The sequence below is a fragment of the Hemicordylus capensis genome, chromosome 1, assembly GCF_027244095.1.
Source record: "Hemicordylus capensis ecotype Gifberg chromosome 1, rHemCap1.1.pri, whole genome shotgun sequence".
NCBI lineage: Eukaryota > Metazoa > Chordata > Lepidosauria > Squamata > Cordylidae > Hemicordylus > Hemicordylus capensis.
In genome coordinates this window covers 264,196,223-264,215,735 of record NC_069657.1, presented here as the reverse complement: position 1 = coordinate 264,215,735, position 19,513 = coordinate 264,196,223, and the positions used below count along the sequence as shown (strand labels likewise).

Sequence of the window (19,513 nt, the reverse complement as noted above, 5' to 3'; positions counted from 1 at the left end):
TGATCTGGCTTTTTAAAAACAGCCTTTCAGGAATGATAATGGATTCTATCATATTGTTTTGCTACAATCTTGTATTGCATCTTTCATCTGCTGGTTGTTTTGAGTTTCCTAACAAGAATTAATAAAATAAAAGCATACTACTTGGACTGCTTAAGTATCCTTCCCCAATATAATTCTGCTAATGAAGTATCAGACCTTAGCAAGGTAATTTTAAAGGGCTAGCTACTAATCCAAGATATAAAATGTTTTATATTATGCATAGCAGTTTTCACTCAAAGACACCTTTTTAAATTTGTATAGGGGTAATACTATACTTACCGACAGGATAATTCACCATCCATAGCATCGTGTTCATCAGTACTAGTATAAGTTAATCTTCCTCCTACAACAGTCCCAACAAGATACACAAGCCATGCCAAGCGTCCTAGAATTATGGGTGGGAGAGAAAAAACAAACAAACAAGAATTTAGGTTACAATTCCATTAAGTATTGGAACATTTACCAGCTTGTTCTGGTGAATGCTAACGTTTACTGCTAAACTATGGAAATGAAGGAGAAATCAGATAATTCAATGAAGACATTTGGTAGTTTTTGTCATAAAATGGTGAACTGCAATGATAAAAAGTTTGTATCCAACCTTCATACCCATGCCACATTGCTTTGTCATCTACGACAAAGGGAAGTACAGGTAAATGAGAATGAAATCTGGTAGGTGGTTGGCCTTACTAACAAATGTCAACATTCGAAGGGTTAATAAGACTCTAAATGCATCATTTGTGCTTGGGTGTTACGCCCCCCTCCCCCCTTCAATAAAATAGCAGCCACCAGAGGCCCTGATCAGGATTGGGAAGATGGCACATGGGAAGGGGGCATTTAACCTTGTGCCACAGTCCTGATGAGGACAGTCAATTGGTGCCAATGGAAGCTTCCACACTCCCTGCAAAGGATTACAGCCAGCTTTCATTAAGAGTGTGAGATAAAAGGGAAACATGAGAAGGTTCCCTTCCTGTACCAGGGGCAGAGCTTCAGTAGAGTGGACATGTCCGAGGAACCCATGCTGCTCTGCCTCCCAGAGCCCCCTCATCCTCACAGGGGCCGCCTCATTCACCTCCCCCATCTCTCTTCCCCCACTGGCCAGCTCGAATTGCGCACAGCAGCACTGCCCATCCCCATCCCCAGCGCAGTGCTCCAGCCGGGCCAACGGCTAGGCCTGGAAAACAGCAGGAGCACCCTGCCGGGGATGGGCAACGCCACTGCGCACCACAAGCTGGCAAGCAAAGGGGCCAGTCTGGAGCTGGCTGGCTGTAGTGCAGGCATGCCTCCGCCGCTACTGGGCACGACTTGCTGCCTCACCTCGTACATTGCTTATCCCCAGTGCCGGCGCTTTCTTGCCCCAACTCCACAAAACAAAAACCTGGGTGAGCGGGCAGGAGAGTAAGTAGTGGCTAGCAAAGGGAGGGGGGAGCAAAGCACAGCAACGAATGGAGGGAGAAAAGTGACCAGCGAAAGGGTGGAAGGCTGCTCCAGAGTTTGCACCCGGGCTGCTTTCAAGCTCACTATGCCACTGCCCTGTACACTGCAGTCTAGTTGCTAATCAGGGCCCTCTCAGCAGCTATATTAATGAAGGGGGGGGTACCTGCAAGCACAACTCACTATTCCATCCTAACACCATATTAGAATAGTAATAGTTAACAGCAGGGCCTGCACTGTGTTGGCTCCGAAACTGTGGAATGCTCTGCCTGAGGAGGTTAGGAAGTTGACATCCATATTAGAGTTTTTAAAAGGTTGTGAAACCTTCCTTTCGCACAGGCATTTAGACAATGACTTTTGTTACTATACTGTTTTGACCTAGTTATTAGTATTATTATTTATTTTATAATGGGTCTGTGATTTATTGTTATCTGCTTTGAGCTACTGAAAAGGGAGTCTAAGTATTGGACATTAATTAAACAAACCAGAGCTCTCTATTTTGAAGAACTCTCTAATTTCACTGTCTCAAAAGGCCTTAAATATTTGGCCATTTTCCTTAAAGTAGGTTTTGCAGTCAAGTGCTCATTGTAAAAAAATCAATAGTACATAATTAAGTACAATTTAACAATTTTAAGGACCATCCTATCTGAATGAATATTGGCAAGACTGAAACTTATGAAGCTATAACATGGATTGATAATCTCCTCAAAATTTAAGATTAAACTCAGAAGTGCCTCTATCTGCACCTGGGGAATTCTGCTAATGATCTCGACTCGGTCCCTAACCATGGAAAACGGAATTCAATTCCCATCACAATTCTCTTCCTTCCTTCCTCTGTTCAAGACATTCAGTATTGTTGCTTTTGCAGCTGCTTAAGGAGAATATTTTTTCTTTACCAAAATAATTATTGCTATAATAATCTGTAATTATGTTTTATAACAGCAATAATCCCAAAGAAATCAGTCATTACTATAGATCACAAGTAATCGTTAACTACTGTTAATGACCCATTTCTTGGGGATTATTGTTTTAGTAAACCATGACTGCATCATAATCGATACAGAGAGCAAGACAATATAATAAAATGAGGTCTTAATATTATATTAACTTGTTTTGTAACATTAAAAGCCATTAAACATCTAAATTAAAGTGTGTATAACTAGGGGAGGTAACATTTATTGTTCTCTGCTAACAGAAATGTTTAGTCTGCAGAAAAGAAATTGAATATTATGTAAAGAGTAGTACAAATATAAAAGAATGCCAATATTCACTGCAAAAGAGATTCAAAAATACTGACCTACAAAAGTTCTCTTATAACAACTAACTACTCCACCCTGATCAGATGCACAGCTTGGGTTACAAAGCATTTGGTGTCCTCAATTTTCTTGAAATGCTGAACAGCTATCACCTTTAAAAAGTGGAGCCAGCAACAACAACTATGCATTTCTAAATAATGAATGTATGGAAATGCATCGCTTCAATAAACTATGCAGCAACCCTGTGTATTTGCATGCCCATATTACAGTTGAGGGGTTGAGGCTCAGATGCAATGGCTTATTCAAGACCACCTACTGAATCCATGCAGAGCAGCATATGTGGTGGCACTACATAGTGACCAAAGCCACACAATCATTAACACGTCTCCCTTCCTTTAACTGTAGTTCAGAGAGTTTATAGCCCTCTATCTGCAATATGTGCCTATTTATTTCAAATTTTATACAAAAGGACAGCTACATTAGTCTACATCTTTGCCTGATCAGTTAGAATGTGTATTGAACATTAACATTCCATAACATCACAGCAGCTCATCCAATTATTGTCAGAGGCATCTTTGACTTGACTGTTGCCTCAGATTTCGCTAAATTTTGCACCTGTCAGACACAAACCAGTAGGAGTGAAGGGGTAGAATTCAGCTGAAGAGCACTGCACCTTTAGTTAACTGGTCTTAGGTAGCAGGTTTTGGAAAAGAGCAATTCTGCTTGAAAGCCTGGAAAGCCAGGACCATCAGAGCAGACAGTATGGGGCAAGAGAGACCAATGGTCTGACTCAGTACAGAGTTGCATACATGTTTACTCAGAATTTAGGCCACTATGTTCAGTAAATCTTGCTTCCAGGCAAGTATGCATAGGATTGCAGCCATAGATAAACACACAGTATAAGACTTCTGGAAGATAAATCAGCATGGCTTCTGGAAAGTGAAGATCTACCTCACCAACCTTTTAGAATTCTTTGAGAGTGTCAACAAACATATTGAGGCTATTCTCACGACCGCAGGAAAGCGGGCTAAGGGAGCCCAGCCCGTTTTCCTGCAGTCGTGGGAACCACCAGGAGCCATGTGGCTCCCAGAGGTTAGCCAGCTTAAGTCCCCTCCCCGTTAAACGAGGTTAGTGAGTGCTCTGCTAATCCCATTTTGCAGATCGTGTGCTGCCACGGTGCAGCTCCGTGCCTTGGCAACACATGAGTAGACCCCTGACCGGGAGGCTACAAGCAGCCTCCCGGCCTCGGGGGTCTCCCTAGAATGGTGGCCCTCAATCCCCGCCGCCCCTACCAGCTCCGTGACAGAGCCTGTAGTTGTGTGGGTGGCCTATACGACCACCCAGGGACGGCTCCCTGCTCATCTGTGGGGAGAGCAGACTAAGCCCGCTCTCCCCACAGAGCCCGGTAAAGCTCTCCACACTCCTTGTGTGGAGATCCTCATAGTTTAAGCATAAAGCTTAAATAAGCTTTAAAGTCATTCACCAAAAGTTATGAAGTAAATGATCGGATTAGAGGACAGATCCTCATATGGATCAATAACTGGTTAAAGAACAGGAAACAGAGCGCAGGAATGAACAGTTTTCACAATGGAGGAAGGAGTAAGCAATGGAGGCTTCCAAAGATTTGTACTGGAACTGGTGCTTGTTCACGAATAATTTGGAGTCAAAGGTGAGCAGTGAGGTAGTATTGTTTGCAGCAGATTTTTCAGGATGCTAAAATCAAAGCAGACTGAAGATCTCCAGAAGGATCTCTCCAAACCAAATGAATGGCTAGCAAAACAGCAAACAAGTGTCAATGTAAATAAGAGCAAAATGAGGCACACAGAGGACAAAAAATCCGAACTTCAGACTCCATCAGAGTACATTTGAATTAGCTGTGACTAACTCAGGCAACAGCTCACTGAAAGTGTTAACTCAGTGAGCAACAACAGTGAAAAAGGCAAACTCAGTGCTGGAATTATTAGGGATGGCAATGAAACTAAGATGGCCACTATCATAATTAAAGAATGGATTGCCAAAGTATGATACATCTTACAAGTATCAATATTAAAAACACAAATGATTTGACAGGAACGGAAGGAAAAAAGAGAACTCTACAAATGTATGATGATCTTTTTGTTGAATTTTAGAAATCAAATCATAATATTGCTATCAGCATTTATAATGGTTTCTTGGTTTTGTAATTGTAGTACATTTTTCCTTTCTGCATTTTTAATGTCACACACACAAAAAGATCTATGAAATCTGAAGTGTAACAACACTAAAAGACTTGTATCAGAAAAATTATCCTAGGTGAAAAGTCATAGGTTTCCTAAACACATTCTTCTCTACCCTCTTAAGTTTCTTATTGTATTTCCTCCCTAAAACAGCAAAGCACTTCAGAGTAGGGATGACAGCTCATGGCAGCTGGCAGCAGGGGGGTTCCCTTCAAAAGCAGGTAAGCAGCTCCTTACCTGCTCATTCCCACCATGTCGCTCTCCAAAAGGCTGCACAAGATTATGGGGCTGTTCCCTGCACCTTCCATGCGTCGTCGGCATGCATACAGTCTGCATGCATGGTGTTGCTGATCACGGAAATTGCTGGCATGCATGGGCACCTATCACGTGAGTGCTGATGTTGCCCAGAGGCCGTAGGGAACAGTGCTGCAGACCCACACAGCCTTTTGGAATGTGGACGATGGTGCCAGAAGAGCAGCAGGGAAGGGGAGACGAGCAGGTAAGGAGCTGCTTACTTGCTTTTTAAAGGGAACCACTCCCTGCCTCGCTGAGCCAATTCAAACGCTGACACCCGAGCCGGTTTGGCACATCCCAGAGGAGGGGCCAAACTGGCTCATGAACATCCCTATTCAGGAGGAGGAGGAGATGGAGCTAGACCAAAAGGCAACTGTATGGACAATTAAAGGAGAAAATATATTATGCTAACCTTCTTGAATTGAGACTGCCAGGGGGTTTCTACTCGAAGACTGCAACAGCTTCTGATAGTTTTGTGCATTTTGGTCAAACAACTGTACAAGAAGAGCACAGGTCTTTTCATATTCACATCTGCTAACTGTGCATAGCTGCTCCAATTGCTGAAATACTGTGGCTGTATCATCCAAAGGATCATCTAAACCGTCTCTATAATACATATAAAATGTAAAACCATTCACACATTTTGTACTTTGCTTTGGTCTTCTGGCATAAATTTAAGCATTTTGGTTTAGACTTTCAAGTCAGTAATTAAGAACTAAAAATAGGAATCCATCATATAAATCTTGGCAGCAGAGAGGGTTGTTGTGAGCATAAACTTAAGTATGTAATACACCACTCTGGGCTCCTTGGAGGAAGTGTGGGATATAACATGTTAATAATAATAATAATAATAATAATAATAATAATAATAATAATAATAAATAATTCAAAGCCAAAACAAAAGAGACTGTGGAATGAAACAACTGCAACCTGGGGTCTTGCCATTATCATCTTACAAATATACATTATACATCTTGAGAAGCAGCCCAATCTTAGGCTGGAGTCAACTGATTTCAGTAGCATTATTTCCCTCATACGAGTGTCATAAGTGTAATCAATGCAGTTATTCTAACAGAAGATAACCAAGTATACATGAAAAATACAGTATATTATCAAATCTGAAAAGCACAACTCTCAGAGAAGATTACTTCATATTACCTTATAACCATGGGGACAGATTCCAGTCTAGAAGTAATATATGCCTTTGTGATCTCAGGTGCATATGTATCCAAGAGATGGGGTTCTGATGATTTTACAAAAGGCACCGAGGCAACCATTCTCTGCCAAAGAGTTAGCAAATAATGAACGCTGTTTGGTGCAAATTCCCAATGCTAAAAAGAAACAAATGAGATTTTCATTAGAGTATGTTTTAGCCCAATGTGAGCAATTACAAACATTGCAATGTTCACTATCACTGTTATTTATTATTTCTTTTCATGTCTCAATTAGATCCAAAGCCCCATGATGTTATATAAAACTGGAAAAGATACAGACCCCAAAGGTGGTGTTGTCACAGAATAATGTTAGTGAAACACATAAGACACTCACTTTTAATAAATCCATCTTCATTCAAGGAATGTTTAAAAAAAACACCTTCCCTTTTATCAACAAGATCACAGAACACTTCTATCAATGTCTTACCTGTAAGCTCGTAATAGTGAAACTGGCTATCAGTCTAATAACTTCAGGATAATCTTTCACAACTACTAGCTCCCCCAACTGATAATTAGTTTTCAATCGAGCCAAAAATCGACAGAATTCATGATAATTACCAGGGTCAGCTAAACCCTAAATTACACACAAACAAAAAAACCAAGAGACATTCGTTATTAAAGTCATTTTCTAATTACACTAACACACAAAGACATTCTTTAGATAGATAAGTTACATTTCAAAATAAGAAGGTCCTCCCAGAATGATCTGCTTGTTTACTTGAGCAGATGTTAAAAGCCTCTGTTTCATTTATAAAAACATGAAGCGGGCACAAATATAACCAAGAGCCCAGTGGCTAGCCAACAGACCAATCCTGTATGAGACACTGAGTTGGAAGGCCACCCTATTCTCCCTCCAGCTTCCTCATCCCTCACCCTTGGAGTTAACTACTCACTGGATGTAGGAGCTGAGAGTAATGATCCTCTTCTCCTCACCATTGATTCAAATGTATGTGGTTCCAACCGTTCTTCAGCACATAAACATTTTTTAAAGCTTCAATTTAACCCAGAAGTTAGAAGTGATGCTTCTGTGACTGCCCAGGAACCACATACAATATCCTCTATTCCCCCTACCTCCACTTCCCTTTGAGCTTACTTACTAGGCCAGCCAACATGAGTGTAGCTGAAAGTTACACAGCAGCTGCCACCACCATCTAAAACAGCCGAATGGCAGGGAGAACAAGAGAATTGCCTCCAACTCCCCAAGGCCAACTGGCAGTTCTCCATGTGATGGATTTTGCCTGAAGGCCACCAGCCCCCACAATAAGCAGTAAGACATCTTAAGTAAGACGGAAATTGCATCCAGAACTGATAAGAACATTAAATAAATATACCTGAGGATTTTCAAGTATTCTTTTTACTCCTTTGATGAGATTACCAAGATACTTGGCACGTTCTGGGTTGCTAAATAAGGATCTTCTTGTAGAAGCAAACTGAACTAAACAAGAAAGTGCCTAGAATGAAAGCAAGAACTTAAGACATCAAGTGTACTAAAAAGCAGCAAACTCCTTGCTGCTATAAAAGTCACATTTCTGTTTGTTGGAGGGATCTCTACGTTAATTTTGAACTAACAGCATGTGGTCATTTAGAAGTGTATTATTAAATTCATACTGGTCATTATAAAAGAGACAAGCAGAAGGAAAATCTCCATAATAGATACAAATCAAGATAAAATGATGCACATTTAGGCACTGCAAAAATCAGTCTTAAGGTACAATCATATTTTCACACTATGTCAGTTGGGCAGGATCATATTGCTACAGGAGTCCTATTCACACATTATGTTCAATGCACATATGTATGCACATACAGTTATTCACACATTATGTTGAACACACATATAACAGTACACTTCCTATCTGTATCCTCCATTTCAGAGAGTCTGCAGGTTAACTTTTAAAATGAGCTCATGTACAGTTGTAAAGGAATGAAGCCTGAAACTCTTTTTGTGTTACAGATTTCTGTGTTTGCTTACTCCCTATGTTCTGTGTCAAAAAAAAGCTATGCAGGAGTCAAAGGTTCACAGTTCCTTGTTCTACAGTTCGGTTTGGGAGGGAGAAGAGTTGTTCTGGTTAAATTCTGGTTGGAAGAGAGGGTTTGATTTGATTGGATCTGTATTAAAATAATGGAGAGAACTTGAATTGTTTTGATTGGGTTGTTTAGAAAAATTGGAGGGCGGGGGGGGACAATAGAAGGAGGCTTGCCTGCAGCAGAGGGTTAATGCAAGTTCCAGTTAGAGTGGAAGCTGGAGTCTTGGAGTGCCAGGACAGAAGAGCTGCTGAAATTAGAGCTGAGAAATCACTGGGAGAATTGAGCTGAAACTCTCTGGAGAACTGAATCACACTCAAAGCAGCAGAATGATCCATCTGGAATTGAACCATTAGAACTCTACAGAAAGAGTAAGTCAGGCTCACTGCAGATGCTGACTAGAGGTGATTATACGAAGAATCCTGATAAGGACTGAGTTAGGGCACAGTATTAGATGCAGGTTAGTTTGGATGCATTTCTCTCTCATTTTATTTGTTCCCTATGCTCATTTGGCTGCTGTGGCTTTATATTAAAATTTCCAAAAGAACTATTGTTTAGAATTGAACTGTTTTAAAGTAAAAATTCTCTCTTTTTAATTAACAAACTTTACCCTCTGTCTGTTTTCCCACTCCCACGCTTAGAAGCCTTTCCACCCTATATAGCTTTGAAGGAAACAGGTTTGCAAAGCTGTTTTAGTAGACCCAGCTTAAAAAATAAATAAATACAAAAGTCTACTTGGTGGCAGTGGTGAACTTTAAGATCATGGGACTGGTTGAGACCGGGCCATGACAACAGTCATTCATATGAACACATGTATGAGTGTACACACACCTGAATGCTTATTTATGTATTTATTTATTTATTTGATTTATTTGATTTATATACCGCCCTTCCAAAAATGCCTCAGGGCGGTTTACAACAAAATAAGAACAATTAAAAACTGTTAACAATTAAAATGAAATTTTTTTAAAAAAAACACCAATTAAACATTCAAACATTTAAAAACCCTGGAAAACCAGGGCAAACATTTAAAACAATTTTAAAACCCGGAAGGCCAGACAAAACAAAGACAATAATGAACTCAAATTATGGATTTCTGCCAGGAGTGCATTCCATAGCCCAGGAGCAGGTACAGAGAAGTCCCGCCTCTGAGTTGCCACCAGACGAACTGGTGGTAACTGGAGATGGACATCCTCAGACGACCTTAATGTGCGGTGGGGATCATGTAGAAGAAGGTGCTCTCTAAGATAACTCAGACCTAAGCTGTTCAGGGCTTTAAACTTTGTATTTTGCCAGGAAACGTATCGGCAGCCAGTGTAACTGTTTCAAAACAGGCATAATATGGTCTCTCCGGGTTGCCCTGGAGACCAATTTAGCTGCCGTATTTTGAACTAAATGAAGTTTCTGAACTACGTACAAAGGCAGCCCAACATAGAGCGCATTGCAATAGTCAAGCTGGGAGGTTACCAGCTGATGCACCACTGTTTTGAGGTCATCCTCTTCAAGGAATGGGCGCAGCTGTCAAATCAGCTGAAGCTGATAGAAAGCACTCCTGGCCATGGCCTCCACCTGAGATACCAGGGTGAGGCCTGGGTCCAGGAGGACTCCCAAGCTGCGCACCTGCTCCTTCTGAGGGAGTGTAACCCCATCCAGCACAGGAAGATCTAACTCATCCCTCAGATTCTGAACCCCTACAATAAGCACCTTAGTCTCGCTTGGATTCAGCTTCAATGTGTTATCCCTCATCCCGCCCATTACTGCCTTTAGGCAGGCATTTAGAGAATGTGCCATTTCCTGAAGATGAGGAGGAGAAGTAGATTTGCATACTGTTAACACCCAGCACCAAATCTCCTGATGACCTTACCCAGTGGTTTCATGTAGATATTGAAAAGCACTGGTGACAGAATGGAGTCCTAAGGGATTCCATATAACAGCTCCCGTTTTGAGGAGCAACTGTCACCAACATCCACCATCTGGAACCTACCCAAGAGATAGGATCGGAACCACAGCAAGGCAGTGCCCCCTATCCCCAGCTCCCCCAGGCGATCCAGAAGGATACCATGGTCGATGGTATCGAACTCCTCCAAAAGATCCAGAAGAACCAGCAGAGTCCCACTCCTTCTGTCAGTTCCTCAGTAAAAGTCATCCATCAGGCCGACCAAGGCTGTCTCAACCCCATAGCCAGATCTAAAGCCAGTTTGAAATGGGTCTAGATGCTCAGTTTCCTCCAAAACTGCCTGGAACTGGTCGGCCACCACCCTCTCAATCACCTTGCCCAACCAAGGTTGATTGGAGATTGGCCTGTAACTATCCATCGCTAAGGGGTGTAGGGAAGTCTTCTTAAAGAACGGTCTAACAATTGCCTCCTTCAGACAAGGAGGCACCCTACCCTCCCTCAGCAATGTGTTTATGGTATTAACTAGGCCCCCTCCAATAATCTCCCTGCTAGATAGAAGCAGCCAAGTTGGACAAGGATCCAGAGAACAGGTGGTAGGCCGCACTGCTCCAAGCAGCTTGTCCACATCCTCAGGAGTCACAGACTGAAACTGATCCAAGTTAATACTGCAAGTAGGATTGCTGGACACCTCCTCCATAGACCTTGCAGAAATAGTGGGAGTCCAAGTTGGCCTGAATACATGAGATCTTGTTCGCAAAGAACCCATTAAAAACATCACAGCAGAACAACCCCGGAAATGATTTGAAGTAGAAGGAGCAAAAACTAAACTCCTCACAACCCGGGATAGCTCTGCTGAACGTGAACCTGCAGCCACAATGCACTAGACCAAAATCTCTTTTTCGCTGCATGCACCGCCACCTCATAAGTCTTCAAATGGGTCACTTGCCGCTTCCTGTCAGATTCGAACCGAGTTCTCCTCCACTTGAGTTCTAGTCACCAACCCAACAGCTTCAGCCTCAGCCTCAGCAACTCCTCAGTATATCAAGGGGCCGTTTTTGAAGCAGGTTGGAAGGGACGCTTAGGAGCAATCATGTCTACTGCCCTGATGAGTTCCCTGTTCCAGGTTCCCACCAGGGCATCGACAGAATCACCAGCATCAACCGCACCAACATCAAAATCCTCCAAGGCCTTTTGAAATCTACTGGGTCCAGCAGCCTTTTCAGACAGACCATACTAATAGGTCCACTATCCCTGCAGGGGTGGATTGTGGCTGTGAAACCAACTTTAATCAGGTAGTAGTCCGCCCATTACAATGGGGAAACCACCCGATCCCCCACCCACGGAACACCCCCGATTGGAACAAAAGATCAAACTGAGTGTGTGGCCAGCAACATGAGTTGGTTCAGAAACTAACTGGGAGAGGCCCATAATTGTCATGGCTGCTATGAACTCCTGAGCCACACCAGACAAGCCAGCCCCAAAGTGGATGTTGAAGTCCCCCAGCACCAAAAATCTAGGAGACTCCACCACCAACTCAGCGACCAGCTCCGTCAACTCAGTTAGGGAGTCAGTTGGGCAGCGGGGTCAACGGTACACCAACAGAATCTCCAATCTATCCCTACTTCCCAGCCTCAAAAATATGCACTCAATGTAAGTCAACTGTCTCACTGGGGCCCTGGTAAGAGAAATAGTATTCTTATGGACCACCGCCACTCCATCCCGCCCTCCGCCTACGTCCCCTAGGCTGTTCCATGGCAGAATAACTTGAAGGGAGAAGCTGAGCCCATACTGGACCATTCGCCTCCCGCAACCAGGTCTCAGTTATACATGCCAGGTCAGCTCCCTCATCCAAGATCAAATCGTGGACAATTTTGGTCTTATTCTGAACTGACCTGGCACTGCAGAAGAGCAAGGCCAGACTCTGTGGGTAGTTGGAGCTGCTCCCCAAGGCCTGAGAGTTGACATAGCAATTGGAAGTGGGAACCGTTACTAAATTACTGATCTCCCTTCCCCTGTAACGGCCAGCTGCTCTGCCAGTGCCAATTCTTCTATTTCCCAACACTACAGTAATAGCTGCCCCAGAACCGGCGCACTCCCAGCACCATCCCACTCAAGAGAGCCCAAACACATACTTGCAGAAAGGCCTGGCACAACCCAATGCCCAGTCCCACCCCCAAAGCCCCTTTGGCAGCCACCTACAAGCAGCCCGATGGCCACGCCAATGGCTACGCCTTTGGAGAGCCTCCTTGTTTTTAAGCCTGCAAGTTCCAAAAGCCACTCCTCCCACAAGCAGCTCCCAGGACAATTGACAGGTGGTTCCGTTCAACAATCTGGGAGGCTGGCAACCAGCCAGCTGGAACTTGGCAGCAGACAAGCAGGCTGCTCCCCGTCAGGGCTGGAATCTCCACAAGAGACAAAGGGGCCAGTTGGTAAGTCCCGGCAAGGCAGATTGAATAGCATTGCACCCCCCGTTACCTTCCCCACAACATAATGTCTGAATAGGGCTTACATCTGCTTGCAAAGGCATAATGTTGCATTATGCTGATACAGTGAACAACCCAGTGATTTGCACAGCATTGTTACAATGCATTAGCCACACTGTCACAAATATGCTAGTGCAAGGCCAAAACCAAACAGAGGAAGGAACATAGTGGGCAAGGAATGGAAGAGCAGCCTGTTTAGCTGAGACCCTATCTGGCAGTCCAGAATAAACGGAATCCCTTGTGCCAGTGCTGACGTTTTCACAGAAGTTTGTTTATTTATTTAATTTATTTAAAATATTTCTATACTGTCCAAAACTTGCGTCTCTGGGCGGTTTACAATAAAAATCATTTAAAACATCAAATCAATTAACAACTAAAATCATTTAAAACATTAAAGACATTTATTTAAAACATTTAAAACCCAGTATTAAAATTTTTAAAACTATAAATCTAATTAAAAGCCTGGGTGAATAAATGTGTCTTCAGTGCCTTTTTTAAAGTTGCCAGAGTTGGGGAGGCTCTTATTTCAACAGGGAGTGCATTCCAAAGCCCAGAGGCAGCAATGGAGAAGGCCCATTCCCGAGTAGCCACCAGACGAGTTGGCAGCAACCACAGACGAACCTCTCCAGATAATCTTAACAGGCAGTGGGGCTCATGGCAAAGAAGAAGTTGCCACTCAAAATGCGTCTATCAAATGTAATAGATAGTCTAAGGCAGCAAACCACCCCTACCACTCATGCATGTCTGTGTGCATGCACACATGCACATTCACACAGCTAAGCATATTAGAGGGCAGAATCCTGACTAGCCTAGTAGCCAGTCACAGTCCAGTAGCAAACACACATATGTTGCAGCAGGGAAACCATACCAAGACCTGTAAAATGGGGCTATGTCACTCTGCCCCCATCCTACGAACACAGAAGCACATGAGGGAAACAAGAGAAATCTGTGATGAGGAATGCTGGCAAACGAGCACAGAACACAGCATCCAAGGATGAGAAAGAAGGCAGAAGACCAGCTGTATAACCCTTGTGTTCTCAGACTCCTGACAAGTGCTTGCCTTAGGTCTCTTCACAAAGTTTCACCACAAAGCTCACCACAAGGTCTGTGCAGCAGCTATGGTCTGTGAGGGTGGTGTTACTGTTGCTATGTTTATTCTTCTGATAACACTGTAGTATGCTGTTGAGCTGCTGCTGAATGAACACAGGGTGGCATCGTGGCAATCATCCTGCAGAGGCCATAGAATGGGGCTGGCCCAGCACTGAGCTCACACGGAGTTCAACTGGAATTAGATTGGTTCAGCTTTCGCGAGACTGTACCAGAAACTCTATAGCAGCATAAACAGGAGTGAAGTCTCAGAAGAAAAACAAGGAATATTTTGGCATGATATGTTTTCTAACAAATACATACTGATATGAGGGCAGCTTGTCAGAAATCCCTTCCTTCCTTCCTACCCCTCTTAGAAAAGTTACTAAAGATACTTACTAACTGAGATAGCATTGATGGGAGGGAATGATACAAATCGAAAAAGAGGTCCAAGGTCTCTGGCTCCAGGAAGACTGAAGAGAAAACAGAAAGAGAGGGATTTGTCTGTTTGTTTATTATTTTATAATATTTCTAACCTGCCCTTCAGGTAGAGCATCTCAGGGCAGCTTACAAATCAGAAACAGCAACAGTAAATGGCTTAGGAAAAACACCACCAGCACAAAAACACAATGCCACAAAAGAGTGGGTTGACCAGGTGCCAAAATGAATACAGACATGGCACCAGGCACAGCTCCTTGGGGTAGGTATTCCACAGGCCCTCTCATGGAGTCTCCACTCATTACATCTCAAATAGAATTCCCACCCTATTCAAGTGCTATAAGCAAAGTAACTTCCACTGGTACCACTCCAGCATTTAAAAGTGCCAAGAAATGTAACCGTTGAGAGATTTTAATCACCACTGGCAAGGAAGCAGGCCATAAGCTAGAAATAAATCACTGCCCAGAGACCCCTTATCAAAAAAAAAAAGGGGGGGGGAAAGGCATGTTTTCTGCCCTTTCTAGCTGGTGCCCAATTCAAGAGATCAACCCAAACCCTAGTGCTGCACTAAGTACTCTCCAAGAAATACTTCTGGTATGAAAATTGAGGTTTTGGAGAATGGGGAAAGTGTTTCCGCCAAGCCACCCCAACATTTACCTTTTTCGGAGTCCCTTCAAACTTCTGCTCAAGTGTCATAAGTTTTCGCTTAGCTTTTTTTTATTCCTAGGACTGAGATATCAGCCAACTAGGATTATGATGCGATCATGACATCACTACAATGCCAGTGAGACTTGAGGTCATGAAACCAACTGAGTGTATGGACATGAGGCCATCACTGTGAGTGGGTGCTGGAGAAGAGGCTATGTGCTGCAAAATATTTTTACCCATTTACACCCCAAAATTGCAAAGAGGAAAATGTGTTTTGCAGGGAGGAGGAAATGTGCTAAGTATTCCCTTGGTCCATTTCAGCTGAGCACTAAATCACATTGGCTTGTGGCCACTTCAACATCACCCCTGGTTCATCCCCTCATTTGCTTCTGACTGAGTTAAGCAACAGGAGACAAGAAGGGGAATTAAAGTGACCAACACCCCTTCTCTCTTCTATTCCACTGATTTCTATTACAAAAATCAGTAACCAATAGCTTGCTTTGTATTCCATACTCCAAACAAATGTCTATTACAGCAACCCAACCCAACAAACAATTTTGCTATATTAGCATTATCTATGCTTGCTTTTTTTGGAGAATGTTCCACAAAATGTTTATTTATAATACATTTATATACTGCCCAAAACCTGCATCTCTGGGCAGTGAATATGCAGATTTTACCCTGAAAGCATTGTTTGTTTAGCTTGAAAATTAACACAGAGATAGTAATGAGGTCCTACTCAGTGACAAATATAATTTCCCCTAGAAAATCTCATTTTAAAAACTACATGCTTTTTTTCAAACATTAGCTTGTTAGAAACATCTCACTATAGGATTGAAATTGTCGAAAAAACAAGCTCTTCAAAAAGGATTTATTCATAATACATCTAAACAGGATGACAGCAGCAGAAAAAGAAATATCACTGCTCACTCTCCCAAACACCCCCAAATTTCTAAAGAATTTTTAGAGCCCCAATTTTTGCAAGACTTTCATGTTGCACAAGCTGCAATTTAATTATCACATCTATAATTTAAAAAAAATAGGGGAGGAATATATTTCCATTATTTTCCAAAACAATATTCTATCAGATAAAAGAGAGCCAGCATAGTGTAGTGGTTAGAGCATCAAACTAGGACCACAGACACCCAGGTTCAAATCCCTTATCATCCATGAAGCTCACTGGGTAACTGGGCCAGTCGCTCGCTCTCAGCCTAACTTACCTCACAGGTTTGTTGCAAAGATAAAGGATCAGGGGTCTCTTTTATCCTCACAACTTATCACATGCACTGCCCTTGAGCTCTTTCGAGGAAGGACGGAAAGAAATGTAATAAACAAATAAAAATACAATATTCTATTTAGATAGGAGCATTTGTTATTCACGATGAAGGCTTCATGCTGCGGGATTTGAGGACATCTCATGTCCCACATGCTCCAGAAGGCAGAACTATGCAAATTATACAATGCCTTAAAAGCCTTGGAAGGAGAAATGCCACCAAGTTCGTATTAGACAAGTCCGAGGTACAGAGAGAAACAAGAAAAAGGAAAAACATACACCAGTAGTTGCAGATGCCTGGATGGGTGGGTCGAGTTGCCCTCAAATCCAGCAGCAAAAAGAAGCCTTCACAGTGAGTAAACAATGCTCCTTTTTCTATTGCTGGATGAGGACATCTCATGTGGGACATGCCACAGCTAAGAACCCTGGGTGGGAGCATTATCGTCTACTGGGGCAGAAGACCATGTTGTAAGACATTCCTGCCAAAGGCTGCTTGAGAAGAGCAATGTAAGTCGAGCTTGTGGAGCCGAACGAAGGTGGACAGAGATGCCCAGGTGGCTGCTGAGCAGATTTCAGCAAGCAGGGCATTCTTGGAAAATGCAGCTGATGTGGCCACTGATCTCACAGAGTGTGCTGTGATGTTGAGGGGCCATCTTGGGTTCTGCACCTTGTAGGCCAGCATGATAAAGGCCTTAACCCACCTGGCAATAATAGTGGCAGAAACTTTCTGGCCCAGAGATGCTGGTAGGAAGGAGACAAACAAGGCATCAGCGGAGCAAAAGGAAGCTGCTCGTGATTTTCAGGCAGTTTCGCACATCGAGCTTATGACAGGCTTTCTCCAAGGAGTGAACTGGTTTGGGACAAAAAGATGGAAGAAATATGTCCTGGGAGTGGTGAAAAATGAAAGGGACCTTAGGTAGAAACAAAGGGTCTGGTATCAGACGAATGGAGTCAGGCGAAAAATGCAAAAAATGCAAAAGTTGGGGTCAGAGGACAAAGAGCATAATTCGGACACACATCTGGCTTAGGCGGTGGCCATGAAGATGACCAGCTTAAAGGAAAGGAGGGATAGAGAGATAGCATGGATGGGCTCAAAGGGCGCTGTATGCAGTATGCGAAGCACTTTATGCAAATCCCAGGAGGGAAACCTATGCACTGTCTGAGGTAAGGTTAGAGTGGCGTCTTTAAGAAAGCATTTAAGGTGAGGGTATGAATGTAGGCCTTGTGTTACAGATGTGGAAAGAAGATTTGCTAGGGAGGCTGCTTGGCATTTGAGTGTGTTAGCATTGAGAGCTTTATCCAGGCCATCCTGTAAGAAAAGGAGCAACTCATGGAGCCCGCAATCATCATCTTCTCCAGAGAGCCTATAAAAGCAGCATCAGCGTAGGAATAATCATCATGTGCACTGAAATATGCAGTTCGTGGAATCTCTTCTGGATAGAGGATAGTGTCCAGAACCTTCCACGTACAGCTTTGTTGCTTCAGGATGTTCTGCTCAGTCACCATGTGGCAAGCTTGAACCATGCTAGGTCATGATGAAGTATGGGGCCCTGGTGGAGGAGATCTGGAGAAGGTTTCCCCTTCTCTGAATATGTTTAAGAAAGACCTGAAAACATATCTGTTTATCCAGGCGTTTAGTTTATAGGTTTAAAGCTTCATGTTTTAGAGTTTTTATATTTGTTTCTTAAATTGTTTTAATTGTATTAATATTTTAATAGTTGTTTTTAGATTGTGAACCACCTAGGGACTTTTTTGAATGGGGCAGTATAGAAATGTACTAAATAAATAATAATAAAATAAAGAAATGTATTTTTTGGTTAGGTAGAGAAGCAAGGTAGTAAGATAAAAAGAGGTAAAGATGGAGTATGTGATAAAAGAGAGAGAAGGTTTGACTAAGAGCAAAAAGGCTGTCTCGGGACAGGCTTCAGAACTAAGAGAACTGGGTGGGGTTTCTCCTTCCCAGGCTTTCAAGGCATTGTATAATTTGCATAGTCCTGCCTTCTGGAGCACGTGTGACAGATAACCCACGTGAGATGTTCTCATCCAGCAGCAGAGAAAAGGAAAGGCCTGGGACAACAACACTGTTAGTTGGCTATGAGGAGAGATTTCACAAAAAGAGCAACTATAATAGTATCTAACTGGATAACAGTAGGGCAGAAGCAACAAGAATGAACAAGAGGGGGTGGAATGAATAAAGGGAAAGGGATGTCACAAATGATTTCTGCAGTGTGTTATTACTAGTTGCATGCAGTTCCATAGTACTTGACCACATTGTGCATTTGTGCTCATACTACAATTCAAAACAGAGAAATCAGAGCCTAGTATGACAACTTTATTTTCGTATTGCAACATAAGCTAGACAAGGAACAACCACTAACCAAAGCTAGATTTCACTGGATACCGCTCTGAAGCGTCGCATATTACAAATAAAGAATGTTCTCACACATTAAATATTGCACGCATGGGTCACAGTATGCCCAGAGTGATTTCAGTCCAGGACGGATGCCCCTGCTTTAGACATTAAACATTAGGGTAATAAATAGTTATGAGATGTCAAAAATGGGAAATGTTGTTAATTCCTTCTGCCAGCCCACAAAGCCATCTTTTGCCACTAAAAAAGTATTGTGGCAAGGCCCATAGATCTAAATACGATTTGGGGTGTACAGTACCTTAAAACACATACATAACTTGGATATTAGATATTCAACTACAAACAACCACAGATACCACACAGAATACTTTAGGTTACTGATTATTCTCTTACTTGATCTCCAGTTTGTTGGAATCTGTACAGTGCATAGATCATCTGCAGATTCATCTGCTGAACTGCCAATGAAGTCAAAGTTAAGACAATTGAGGACAAGTTTCAAAAGGTGCATTGCTAGATTTTGTTGTTGCTGATCCTGAAGATTTAATGGCTTTGCCAACATCTACATCCAAAACAAAAGAAAAGAATGTCAGTTACTTACAAGCAGCAAATATTTTCCAAATATAACAAGAGGTTAAGAGTCTCTGAATGGCACAGCAAGGAAATGACTTGATTAGCAAGCCAGAATTTGCTGGTTCAAATCCCCACTGGTATGTCAGCCACTGTTTCAGACCAAACACAAAAATACAATTGGACTCTCAAGGACAGACACACATATATATTCCCAGGACAATGGAGTGCACTACTGCATACCAAAGAGTATAATTAGTTTTTATATTACTGTA

At 42.6% G+C, this 19,513-nt stretch overlaps 1 protein-coding gene across 11 annotated transcripts in view; it reads right to left on the bottom strand.

The window, feature by feature from the left end:
* Positions 1–19,513, bottom strand: part of RANBP17 (RAN binding protein 17) — a 352,447-nt gene that overhangs the window by 306,304 nt on the left and 26,630 nt on the right. For all 11 annotated transcript variants that reach the window (XR_008313461.1, XR_008313459.1, XR_008313462.1 and 8 more), the window contains 7 exons: positions 19,065–19,230; positions 14,341–14,414; positions 7,782–7,901; positions 6,878–7,024; positions 6,395–6,567; positions 5,649–5,842; positions 319–424 (listed from right to left, as the gene is read on the bottom strand). Coding sequence is in view for 4 of the 11 variants with exons in the window: in XM_053284861.1 (XP_053140836.1) it covers positions 319–424; positions 5,649–5,842; positions 6,395–6,567; positions 6,878–7,024; positions 7,782–7,901; positions 14,341–14,414; positions 19,065–19,230 (980 nt within the window). In the remaining 7 variants the exon portion in view is untranslated. The remainder of the gene's footprint in view (positions 1–318; positions 425–5,648; positions 5,843–6,394; positions 6,568–6,877; positions 7,025–7,781; positions 7,902–14,340; positions 14,415–19,064; positions 19,231–19,513) is intronic.